Here is a 13,517-nt window from a genome sequence, read left to right as displayed (position 1 = left end):
CCATGAATTTGTCATGTTTACCCCCCCCTCCCTTATTGGCACCCCCAGGCTCCGTCTGCTGACGGCAGGGGGAATTCTGTGGCAAACAGAGTTATGGCAGCATAGATGACTGATGATGATGACGGAACAGGACTGGAAGGGCTGGACCATTTCAGAGGAGAATGTTTACACCACTACCTATTAGAACGGAGTTTAAAGGGGGAGGGGCCAAGGGGTGAATTAGGATTGGGCCGAAGTTTTTGCCTTGGGAACAGAACAAAGGAATGGAAGAGAAAAGCTGTACAAATATTTTTCTGTTTAAGAGGCTGTAGAAGGAAAGAATAGAGAAGCTTTATAAAAGCATGAAATGAAATAATTGAACGTATGGATGTTGGATTTGTTCTATTTGCATTGACATCATGTAAACCAGGGGTGTCAAACATGTGGCCCGGGGGCCAAAACTGGCCCGCCAAAGGGTCCAGTCCGGCCCACAGGATGAATTTGCAAAGCGCAAAAATTACACTTAAGATATTCACAATCAAGGATGTAGAACTGGTTTTAGTTCAGGTTCCACATACAGAACAATGTGATCTCAACTAAAATAATAGTATAATAACCTATAAGTAATGACTCCAGATTTTCTGAGTTTAATGTGAAAAATATAATATTACATTACACCTCTAAATAATGACAACTCCAAATTTTTCTCTTTGTTTTAGTGTAAAAACTTACATTAACCCTCTGGTATCCAGGTGTGCCTTTTAGGCACACTTTGCACTTCGTTTTAAAAACTTCAAATTATTTTTCACAATTTAAATAAGGTTAGATTTCAAAAGTTGTTCATTTTTGCATGATCTTTAAAATTCTGTCCACCAACTCAAATGTGCACATTGTAAACAAAAGAAAATGACCAGACTAGCATCTGTCTGCCAAGTGTGCATGAAACGCACTATTTCTAACATTTGATCTGTATGATTAGGACTGAGCTGGATTTACAAAAATAAAATCAAATTAAAGCAGAAAAATAAATCAATATAGACTATTTAATAGTTTGATTTATAGGTGTGCATTTTACGCACACTTGGTGACAGATGCTAGTGTTTTTGAACATTTGACCTAGTGCCAAAAATAGTAATGCAAATGAACCAGTGTTGGAGTTAATCATTGACATATGCCAGGATGAAAAAATTAAATAATATGTGATCCACTTTTTATGGAGTATATTGAAAAAAATGAATTTTTTTGTTTTTTGCATTAAAAAAAAAAAAAAAATTGTTTCCATTACAAACACAGCATTTAAAGGGTTAAAAAATGTGACAATTATTGAGTATTTGGTATTTTTATTTACGGCTCAAGTTGATGAAATAGAAAAAAGTGTAAAAGAATTAAAAACAAACTGTATGAACATTTTTTTGATATTATTCCACAAGTGTGCCAAAAAGGCACACTTGGTGCTTAGTAAGGGCCTTGGTGGACGGTACACCGGAGGGTTAAATTATGAAAATATAAACATTTACAAACTATCCTGAATGTGAAAAACCTGAAACCTGAAAAGTGAAATTTTAACATTATTCCTCCTGTTATTAAATATTTTGTGTCTTTGTAGATCCAGTCTGTAATATGCATGTATAAGTGGTAAGTTGAGGTGGAATATTGTTAAAATTGCACTTATTTTTCTCTAGAAATTTCAGGTTATTCACATCTTTTTTGTTTTGATAGTTTGTAAATGTACAGATTTTCTTAATTTAATTTTGATTGCACTGAAACAAAGAGAAAAATTTGGAGTCGTCATTATTTACAGGTTATTCTGTTCTTATTTTTCTGGTCCAGCCCACTGCAGATCAGTTTGGGCTGAATGTGGAACTGAACTAAAGTGAGTCTGACAGCCCTGATGGAAACTGTTCACTGTAACAGCTGTAACGGTAACCTATCTGATGGAAGCAGATGTTTGAAGAAAGGGGCAGGTATCAGAAGTTTTCTTCATCCTGCTCCTTTCCAATCACTTAGATTGGAATGAATGAATAAATAAATGAAATGAAACAGAGACAAGTGCTCACACATATTTGTATGTGCTGTCTTTCGTGCTGTCAGCCCTGTCACGATGAAGTGAAAATGAGGAAAAGGAAGAACAGAACATGAGGCTCTTCTCAGCTCCTCTGTTGCTTTGCTCCCTCTGACCCCACATTTGGATTGAATTACATGAAATAAACGGTGTCATAGAAAAAAGTGTGGAAATGTGACGTGTGTAAAAGAGGTAAAGCATTTTGGTCCTACTGACAGTACTGTGTGTGATCCAGTCCACCTCCGGTGTGCTGCTTCTACTCCTGCTTCTTATTTGGTGAGAGGTGCTTGTTGCTCAGCATTTGATGAAAAAAATGCAAATGAGGTATGGCATAAACCAGGGTGTCAAACTCATGTTGGTTCAGGGGCCACATACAGCCTAATATTTAATAAAGTGGGCCGGACCAGTAAAATAATATAAATAATAGGATAACAACTCATAAATAATGTCAACTCCAAAGATTTGTCCGTGTTTTTGAGTGAAAAAAAGTCAAATTCTGTCATGAAAATGTTTACGTGTACGAACAGTAGTTGAACACAACATGAACAAACATGAACAACCTGAAAATTCTGAAGAAAAATAAGTGCAATTTTAACAATATTACGCCTTAATTTGTACATGTGCATTATAACTTACAGATCACAGTGGATCTACAAATACACCAAACAGTAACAGGCAGAATATTGGTAAAATATTGGTACTGTTACGACATTACAGGTTGTTCCCATTTTTGGTAAAAGGCTAGTCTGTAAATGTCAACATTTTTGTGTAATTTTTACTTTTTAAAAACTGAAACCAAGAGAAAAAATTGCAGTTTTCATTATTTATAGGTTATTATAATCGTATTTTACTGGTTTGACCCACTTTAAATTGAATTGACCTCCAATTATTTCAATATCCTTGATTTTTAATTTCTTCAGTGTAATTTTTGCATTTCATAAATCCGTCCCCAGGGCCGGATCGGACCCTTTGGTGGGCCGGTTTTGGTCCCCGGGCTGCATGTTTGACACCTGTGGTATAAACACTGGTATTTGCATTAAAGGTCTGCATTTTTTTGTGGCTTTCTTTGGATTTTTGACTGGATTTGGGCCGAAGCAGAGCGCCGCCTTCGTCTTATAATGTTGTTTTTCTGGAGTGGTTGGAGAATCGGAGAGAGAGGGAATGACTGCATTATTGTATCATTAAACTCAAGGCAAGCTCGCTATTGGTTTCCACATTTACACAACATATGGCATCGTCAACGAAACACAATCTGACAGCAACAACCTACAATTAAATTACAGTTAAAACACTAGAAAAGTCATTTGAAAGGAAAAACAAGAGTGAATCAGCACTAACGTAGTGCATAGAGCATCTTGATATTCAAAAAAGGCTGTTTGTTTGTTTGTTTGTTTACCCACAGGTGCGGGACATTTCTTTCATAAATATCCAGCACTGATGAGATAAAGTCAAATGTCAAATGCTCCGTTGTTCCGTCGGTGAATGTCATCAGTGACTCCTGATTTCAGACGCCGTGTCTTCTTTGCGATAGTAAAAGCAGACCTATGGAAGTCCATCTGTCCCATCAGATTTTGAATTAGAAAAGCCATTGAATTTCTAGCACTGAATTTTTTTTGCACTGAAATGGAGTATCTGAATTTTTTTGTCTCTGAATTCAACTATGTTCATAAAGTTAGAATAAAAAAAATTCAGACGCAAAAAATTCAGATCACACATCCGTGCTGACCGTCTTCCTGCATCGGCGTCACATGATCAACCTAACGTTACTGGATTGGCTGGCTGTTGGTTCGACTTGAGATAGAATCGATTGCTTATACTTAGTGTCCTGGATGTGTGATCTAAAGTTTTTGCATCTGAATTTTTTTTTTTATTATAAATTTATGAACATAGTTAAATTGAGAGACAAAAAATTCAGATACTTAATTTCAGTGCAAAAAGTTCAGTGCTAGAAATGTAATGGCTTTTCTAATTCAAAATCTGATGACACAGTTTGACTTCCGTACAGACCGAAACCCAGGTGGCGTCTTTTATGTCCAAACCGACACTTCTGGATCCCCTTTAGCTCCGCCCTCAGACTTTTTGGAATCCTGACGTTGTACGAGCTGCAAACATCGCTTTAACGGTGTGTTCACGTTGCAAGCAGTTACAGTAGAAAAGAAACTAGAGGTCCAAAGTTCTGTGTCTGGAGACTCATCGGTCTCATTTTCAACATGTTGGCGTTTATTTCGTGTGTTTGGTCGAAGGGAAGCGGCTGCAGACAAAACTCTGCGCGACGCCGTCCTCCAGCAGCAGATCGTGTTTAAAAGTCGCCGTTTGTCCCGTTTGTTTCCATTTTGCGATAAAACTGGCACGACAGCAAAACATAACCTTGAGCACGAGCGAGCTCAACGACCAGCGGAATGTGACGAACGTCTGCGGAGGTCCGCCCACAGGTCACATGTCCATGTCTCCATCATAGGCCAGTGTCAGGGGTTTCTGTGGGGGCGAGGACGTCTTGGTGGATTTGGAAGGTTTACTGAAAAGAAAGAAATACAAAAGAGAACCAGTTAGAATCACAAACCATGTCAGCATCAGGAAAGAACTACTGTCAGAGCAGAAGCACATTCATGCTCAGCAGCGCACGTCATCCTGATGTTTACCTCCACCAGGAGGTGTTGGGATCACTTGGCTTTGTGTGTGTTTGTTTGTTTGTTTGTTTGTTCTCATCTTCAGTGTAAAACTCTTCCACCCATCTTTCCCAGATCTTCTCCACAGATAGGCCTAGGCCCTTGGACCAACCCAGTCCATTTTGGTCCCAGTAGGACAAAGTTCAAGGTCACAACATCTACAGTTTTCCATCTGTCATCACTGAGACATTTTCCAAAATTCATCCAAAATTCCAAACGACTCCGATTCTCCTCCAGTTGGATCCACCTGTAGCTTAGAACAATCTCTTGTATGTGGAACTAAATTGTCCACATCCACTGTGGAATGTGGACTCTGTGGACATTTACACTGAACACTGAAAATCCCATTTCCCACACATTTAAAATTAGAACTCAACTAATATTGATGTGAATTGAATCTAATTGGACAGACACATGACTGGGACCAGATTCAACTGTTTGTGTGTATGGAACAACCTGGAAACTGTTGGATTTACACAGAAACAGTGGATCCACACATGCACAGCGTTCAGGGTGAAGGAGGAGCTCTGAGTTCTGAACACTGGTTTAAGTAAAGCAGATGATTAAGCCTTCAACAGGCAAGTGACTATTTTTGATCATTTCTGCACACATTACAAGACAGTGACATCACCAGTTCCAGTGAGGACAGTCTCAAGAGTCTGGGTCCAGACCTGGTCTAGCTGTAGTCCAGACCTGGTCTAGCTGTAGTCCAGACCTGGTCTAGCTGTAGTCCAGACCTGGTCTAGCTGTAGTCCAGACCTGGTCTAGCTGTAGTCCAGACCTGGTCTAGCTGTAGTCCAGACCTGGTTTTGGACACATGCTGCCACTGTTAGCCTTTTTTGGTCTTATAACGCTACAGTGTCTCAGTTTAATTATTTGTTTTCTCTGTTCTATTGTCAATAAAATAATCCAACGTCTACATCCACAGTACTGAGGCAGTAAATATGGGCGTGTCTACGTCCACAGTACTGAGGCAGTAAATATGGGCGTGTCTATGTCCACAGAGCCAATCAGATGTTCTCATTTGTCCTGTTCTGATCAGCAGTAGGACATGTTGTTGTCCCACATCCAATCATGGACACTGTTCCATCAACTCATTGTCCTGTGGTCATATAGAGTATAGGCCCCGCCCACACCACCAGAGACACTGAATAAATGTATAGGCCCCGCCCATACACCAGAGACACTGAATAAATATAGGTTTGTAACATTTAGAAAATCACTGCATTTGGTTTTGTTTACATTTTACACAACATCTAAACTTTTCTTTGGAACTGTAGTTAGAAAACATGTGAGTTGTGAAACTGTGCAGTGTCAGAATTATTTTTAAAAAGTAATAGATTACCTACCAGACCAGGAATGATAATGCAATAATGAAAAGTATTAGGATGAATCCAACAGCGGTGACGGCGTAAACCCACACCTTTACTCTTCCATCTGCGCAGGAAAAGAACAGTTTTAATACACAAGTTTAGAATCAGGAACATTTCTACTCATAGAATCTGTGTTGAAGATGTTCGAACACTGCAAAAAAGGAATATGTGACCAACAGAAGCTGAAATAAATTTGGATGTTACATTTATTTATTTATTCAGTCTTAATCTTGTTCAGATTCTTTGACTTGTTCCAGTATTTTGCTCTTGTTCTACCACTGAGATATTCCAACTAATTTCAACTATATTTCTACTAAAAGCAGCTCCACTGTTGGAGGATGAGGATGGAGGACACAGGAACTGTTTACCCTCAGTACATTTGGACTGGATTAGACAGATGGACCTGGAAATACACATATATGGAGTCAGTACATCTGAAGAAGACTTTAAACAAGTATATTCTGTTAATAAGAATAACGTTATCATTCTGTAATCCTAAGATAATATTTTCTTATTTTAATAAAACTTGATAAGTGTCATTTTCTTCCTGCACTGACAGATAATTGTACTTAAAATTAGACATTTTAACCCAATGATGACTTTAATGTTCCTATTTTATTTTTATTTTATTTTATTTCAAATATCTCTTTTTGTCTTAATTTGCTTCGTTTTGATTTATTTTGTTTCTGTGCATGTTCTAAATAAATAAATAAGATTAAATAAATAAATAAATCGTTCAGGCCTTTTTTGCAGTGTATGAAAAAGGAGGATGACTCTGTTCATTGAAGTAAACTACAGAGGAACACTTAAGAGGGTTTTTTTTTTTTTTTTGCTCCGTTGAGGATCCTTCCAGCAGATAATGAAGAGCCAGTATAACATTGACCTAGAATGAACAGTGTCCCTGGTCTGTGTGATCCCACAGCTCCACAGACAGGTTCAAAGGCAGGGCTGAACCCTACAGATGAGTTCCACGTCAGTACCTGGGCCAACGGGTCGTAAGGTCCACTCACTGAACAGGTCCTGAGCCTGAGACGGACCCGGTCTGAATCTGCCAGAGTTGGTTTTCACATCGGCTTTTTTGTTGGCGTCCATCCCTGGGGTTCTGGTGCAGTAGTCTAAGAAGCCGTGTGTGGTCATCACTTCAGTGTAGCCCTTCTCACACCCACACACTCCGCTCTGTACGGGGGTGGGGGGGTGGGGGGGGGGTTCACAGCACAAACCACTGCCATCATTGATTTGCCATCGCTATGCAACAGAGCCCACTAAACAGTCAGCATCATGGAGGATTAGTCTGCTGCACTTTATTCTGTCAAAACACATTCCTGTCTTTTAAAACCACAGCAGCCAAAACCACCGGAAAATACAAAAGAAACAGAACATGCACAACCTTTTCCTGTTTCTGCAGCGTTCTCCTCTCGGTCCAAATCAAAAGACTGAATAAGGAAATTTTATGTCTGAAAACGTCCACAGAAACTGGAGACGTTCAGATTTACTCTAAAAGATCTGGAATTATAATAAACTGAAAACAAATGATGGGCTTTTTACACTTTAATAATAATCCATGTCAATAATAGGTGTAAAATAGAGTTATGTCCACCTTTAACCCTTACAGACCCAAACGTCCACCTTTAACCCTTACAGACCCAAACGTCCACCTTTAACCCTTACAGACCCAAATGTCCACCTTTAACCCTTACAGACCCAAACGTCCACCTTTAACCCTTAAACACCCAAACGTCCACCTTTAACCCTTACAGACCCAAACGTCCACCTTTAACCCTTAAACACCCAAACGTCCACCTTTAACCCTTACAGACCCAAACGTCCACCTTTAACCCTTAAACACCCAAACGTCCACCTTTAACCCTTAAACACCCAAACGTCCACCTTTAACCCTTACAGACCCAAACGTCCACCTTTAACCCTTACAGACCCAAACGTCCGCCTTTAACCCTTACAGACCCAAACGTCCACCTTTAACCCTTAAACACCCAAACGTCCACCTTTAACCCTTACAGACCCAAACGTCCACCTTTAGCCCTTACAGACCCAAACGTCCACCTTTAACCCTTAAAGACCCAAACGTCCACCTTTAACCCTTACAGACCCAAACGTCCACCTTTAACCCTTACAGACCCAAACGTCCACCTTTAACCCTTACAGACCCAAACGTCCGCCTTTAACCCTTAAAGACCCAAACGTCCACCTTTAGCCCTTACAGACCCAAACGTCCACCTTTAACCCTTACAGACCCAAACGTCCTCCTTTAACCCTTACAGACCCAAACGTCCACCTTTAACCCTTAAACACCCAAACGTCCACCTTTAACCCTTACAGACCCAAACGTCCACCTTTAACCCTTAAACACCCAAACGTCCACCTTTAACCCTTACAGACCCAAACGTCCACCTTTAACCCTTAAACACCCAAACGTCCACCTTTAACCCTTAAACACCCAAACGTCCACCTTTAACCCTTACAGACCCAAACGTCCACCTTTAACCCTTAAACACCCAAACGTCCACCTTTAACCCTTACAGACCCAAACGTCCACCTTTAACCCTTAAACACCCAAACGTCCACCTTTAACCCTTACAGACCCAAACGTCCACCTTTAGCCCTTACAGACCCAAACGTCCACCTTTAACCCTTAAAGACCCAAACGTCCACCTTTAACCCTTACAGACCCAAACGTCCGCCTTTAACCCTTACAGACCCAAACGTCCACCTTTAACCCTTACAGACCCAAACGTCCACCTTTAACCCTTAAACACCCAAACGTCCTCCTTTAACCCTTACAGACCCAAACGTCCACCTTTAACCCTTACAGACCCAAACGTCCACCTTTAACCCTTACAGACCCAAACCTCCACCTTTAACCCTTACAGACCCAAACGTCCACCTTTAACCCTTACAGACTCAAACCTCCACCTTTAACCCTTACAGACCCAAACGTCCACCTTTAACCCTTACAGACCCAAACGTCCACCTTTAACCCTTACAGACCCAAACGTCCACCTTTAACCCTTACAGACCCAAACGTCCACCTTTAACCTAATCCATCTACTGATCTAAACTGTTTCATTCCTGTTGATCCACTAATCCTATCAATGTCAAAAATTGGTGTCAAATACAGTTCCTCATCTTTTCATAGTCATCAGATTTGACCATATTTAGACGTTCAGAGGCTCCGTAGTTACCATGGAAACACTGTCATCTTCTACAACATTAATTCTCCAGTCAAACCCATGCAGTTGGATAAAAAAACAGGATTTACACCGTAAAATGTAAAATACAGATGATAATATTAGAATAAATTGTGATAAATTACTTAAGAAATGTTAAATATAGTGAAACATTAATTTGGGAACTGACACAAAAGTAACAGAGTCTTTATGAGTTACATAAGATCAAACTAAAGCAACATGATGATAAAAGTGATTAAAAAAAGTACAAAAACCCCCAGCAATGACAACAACAGCATCAGCATGTGTTCATTCCTTTTAAAGACACATTTTTAATCTACATGAAGCATCTACAAATGTATGTCAACTGGTTTTTTCTTTCTTTTTCTCAGCCAATCACTGAGCCCGTTTACATGACCATAAAAATCTGATAACTGGCAGTAATCTGATTACTGCTGTAATCAGATGTGATGTGTTTACAGTCACTTCATAAATGCAATAATTAAAATCCCTGGTTTACATGTTTACGTCCATTATTTGATTTCTTTCAGAGTACGTACGTACGTTATGACGTCAGACGTACACTTCCTGTCATTTTCAAAACGTCCGGTCTTGTCTTGTTACCATGGCAACGCCTACGGTGTCAGCATTAGCTGTCCTAATGTGATAGGAGCTAATCAGACTATTCAATTCAATTCAATTTTATCTGTATAGCCCAATGTCACAACAAGGTTATCTCAAAGGGCTTTACAGAGTCAGTTGGATGTAAACTACAGACTACAGAATAGGTCACATGTTGCTGCTATCCTTCATTTTATTTCACTGTTTACCTTTTTCCACTGCGTAACTTCAGTTTATATACATTTTATTTTAATTTTACACATATTTAGATGTAAAAAAACTAAATAAATCAGATGAACCTGTTTACATGTGTGAAAACATAAATCTAGGTGTGTTAATCTGATTTATTATAATCAGATTACTGCAGTTATTGGATAAAACCGATCAGATTATTCTGTTTACGTGATCAATAATAATCTGATACTGATGTTACTATTGGTGTAGAGCTGCAAACGATTAATCGACTAGGTGCTTGAAGTCAATGCAAAAAGTCCTGATTCAATTAATCGACTGGAACTGATGAAAGGTGAATATTCTACTGCAGTTTTCCTGAACTGAAGCTTCTTTGTGCGTCACAATAAGCGTCTGTGTGAAACGGTATCAACGGGTCGCTGTTACGTCTGTTATTAAACATAGTCTGTGTATTGAATGATGGCGGCAGTAAAGGTCAATTCATGTCGCACAGGAAATATACACACGGTATGTTTTAAACGGATCTTTATTGAATATTGTTTGTGTTGTACTGCTGTGGCGGAGCGGGTCCGGTGAGGGGATGGCGAGCCGTGTGCGCTGCGGTCCTCTTTCCCCGTGCCTGCGCAAACCACAAAGTCGGCGCATATTTATTGCTAAAGGTGTATAGTGGTTGTGATATTGCATAAAAGTCAACGTACCAGTGTTATTTTTAGAATACTATGGGAAATGGGTTTACAGACGCTAACTTACTGATTGTGGGCTTCTGTTTCCAGTAGGGTGTCCAGGAAAAAGAATCCCCGGGGGGCTTGGGAACTATTTAAAGGTTCTGGGAGGGTGAGCACACACAGGAGGTTGAAGGAGGGGTGTTTGTTAAATGTAAATATTAGTGCTGGGCAGTGATTAAAAATTTTAATCGCAATTAATCGCATGGATTTCTGCGATTAATCGCGATTAATTCCATAGTTATATGGGGGGGGTTTGCCGGCATCAACAGTGTGTATTTCCTTTCAGTGATATTTCAGACTGAAGTACTCCGCTGATAAAAATAATTGCACATGTCAGTGCTCCCCCCCCCCCCCACCATCTGAAGACATTTCAAATGAAAATGTCCATGGAACAGACCGCTACTGTTACACATGTTTATGTCCACACAGGTTGATTTCCGCTTGAGAGTGATTGACAGGAGTCTTAAGCCCACCCCAAATGCTGTCATTGCTTGAAACGCATGACGCCGATTGTCAAACCAACCCTGATCCACATCCTCCTGTTCCTGGTCCCCATGGTTTACCTACGAGTGTTCACAGAGCCACAGCAACGCACTGAAAAAACAATATGTGATGTTCAGGTGTTCAGAGTAAACAAAGGGGGCCCTCTAGTGGTGGGAATAAGTGTCACTAACGTATGTTTTGTCCTTGCGGTGTTCCCGTAGTCAGTTCAGACATAAGAAGGAACTAACAGACACGTTTCTTTCACTCTGTTTGTATGGCCCCAAAAACGTTTGTCTGTGAGTATTTTCTGTTCAGTTGTTGTCAGAATGAATAGTATCAAATATCTCTGATGTGAACCTTTGTTTCTGGATAACAAGACGTTGTAAATCTTAAATTAATCTGTAAATGCTAATCGTTAGCGTGTCTATGGATTTTCCCATTCAAGTTAGCATCGAGCTAGCGATCTTTTTCCCATTCATTTAAATGTATAATGCCATGTAAATGTACTAAGGCAGTGAACAGAACTCAGAAAGATTTAGTTTCTATGTGTCAGTTTTACAGTGAGTCTACAGGAACAGATTTGGACACAAGTTTTGGGCGTCCGTCTTTTCTTGTTAAACCTGTTGTCTATCTGCAGCTAATCGCTACACGCACACAAGCAGAAGAATAGGAGTTAGAATAAAACAGCATTAATGGGAGAGAAAAAAAAATTGTTGGCGTTATTTAATGAATGCGTTAACGCGGTAATAATGCGTTAACTTGCCCAGCCCCAGTAAATATGTATATGTGTGTTTGTATAGTGCTGTTTTTGGGTATTTGGTTTGTGTTAATATTTGTAAATAGTTATTTTATGAGTTTGTGGTGTTTTTTAAAGGGTAAATAAACCCTATAGTTAAGTGTATATATTTCTGTTTCCCCTGTGGTAAGTGGTGTGTTCTAGTCCTGTGCACAGTGCACTTTTGTATGTGTGGGTCATGTAGTGTTGGTAGGTGGATGGTGAAGGTCGTACTTTTGGAGTCTCCTGAGAAAATAAATTAAAAGCAGTATTTTTTGCACCAACACCTGGGTCCAAGCTCCTATTTAAACGTGCCTTGACCGCTGGAGCTATTACAGAAACACAAGAGTGGAACCGATGTTTAACAGCAGAGAAGTGAAGGAAACCCAGCTTTGGTTCAGCAGAACTGTGGTGGAACTGTGGTGGAACTGTGGTGAACTGTGGTGAACTGTGGTGAACTGTGGTGGAACTGTGGTGAACTGTGGTGAACTGTGGTGAAACTGTGGTGGAACTGTGGTGGAACTGTGGTGAACTGTGGTGGAACTGTGGTGGAACTGTGGTGGAACTGTGGTGAACTGTGGTGAACTGTGGTGGAACTGTGGTGAACTGTGGTGAACTGTGGTGGAACTGTGGTGAACTGTGGTGAACTGTGGTGAAACTGTGGTGAACTGTGGTGGAACTGTGGTGAACTGTGGTGGAACTGTGGTGGAACTGTGGTGAACTGTGGTGGAACTGTGGTGACTGTGGTGGAACTGTGGTGGAACTGTGGTGAACTGTGGTGAACTGTGGTGAACTGTGGTGAAACTGTGGTGGAACTGTGGTGGAACTGTGGTGAACTGTGGTGGAACTGTGGTGGAACTGTGGTGAACTGTGGTGGAACTGTGGTGAAACTGTGGTGGACTGTGGTGAAACTGTGGTGAACTGTGGTGGAACTGTGGTGAACTGTGGTGGAACTGTGGTGAACTGTGGTGAACTGTGGTGGAACTGTGGTGGAACTGTGGTGGACTGTGGTGAAACTGTGGTGAACTGTGGTGAAACTGTGGTGAACTGTGGTGGAACTGTGGTGAACTGTGGTGGAACTGTGGTGGAACTGTGGTGGAACTGTGGTGAACTGTGGTGGAACTGTGGTGAACTGTGGTGGAACTGTGGTGGAACTGTGGTGGAACTGTGGTGGAACTGTGGTGAACTGTGGTGGAACTGTGGTGAACTTTGGTGAAACTGTGGTGAACTGTGGTGGAACTGTGGTGAACTTTGGTGAAACTGTGGTGAACTGTGGTGGAACTGTGGTGAACTGTGGTGGAACTGTGGTGAACTTTGGTGAAACTGTGGTGAACTGTGGTGGAACTGTGGTGAACTGTGGTGAAACTGTGGTGAACTTTGGTGAAACTGTGGGGAACTGTGGTGGAACTGTGGTGAACTTTGGTGAAACTGTGGTGAACTGTGGTGGAACTGTGGT

The 13,517-nt window shown here is 40.7% G+C and overlaps 1 protein-coding gene across 1 annotated transcript in view; it reads right to left on the bottom strand.

Moving 5' to 3' along the window:
- Positions 1–3,914: 3,914 nt before the first annotated feature.
- Positions 3,915–13,517, bottom strand: part of LOC115412457 (thrombospondin type-1 domain-containing protein 7B-like) — a 42,195-nt gene continuing 32,592 nt past the window's right edge. Inside the window, exons 6-8 of the mRNA XM_030124985.1 lie at positions 7,061–7,256; positions 6,057–6,144; positions 3,915–4,556 (exon numbers count right to left, since the gene is read on the bottom strand). Of these exons, the coding sequence (XP_029980845.1) occupies positions 4,475–4,556; positions 6,057–6,144; positions 7,061–7,256 (366 nt within the window). The 3' untranslated portion in view covers positions 3,915–4,474. The remainder of the gene's footprint in view (positions 4,557–6,056; positions 6,145–7,060; positions 7,257–13,517) is intronic.

This window comes from Sphaeramia orbicularis, chromosome 21 (assembly GCF_902148855.1).
Source record: "Sphaeramia orbicularis chromosome 21, fSphaOr1.1, whole genome shotgun sequence".
NCBI classification, from domain to species: Eukaryota; Metazoa; Chordata; class Actinopteri; order Kurtiformes; family Apogonidae; genus Sphaeramia; species Sphaeramia orbicularis.
This window is presented reverse-complemented; position numbering and strand designations above follow the sequence as displayed.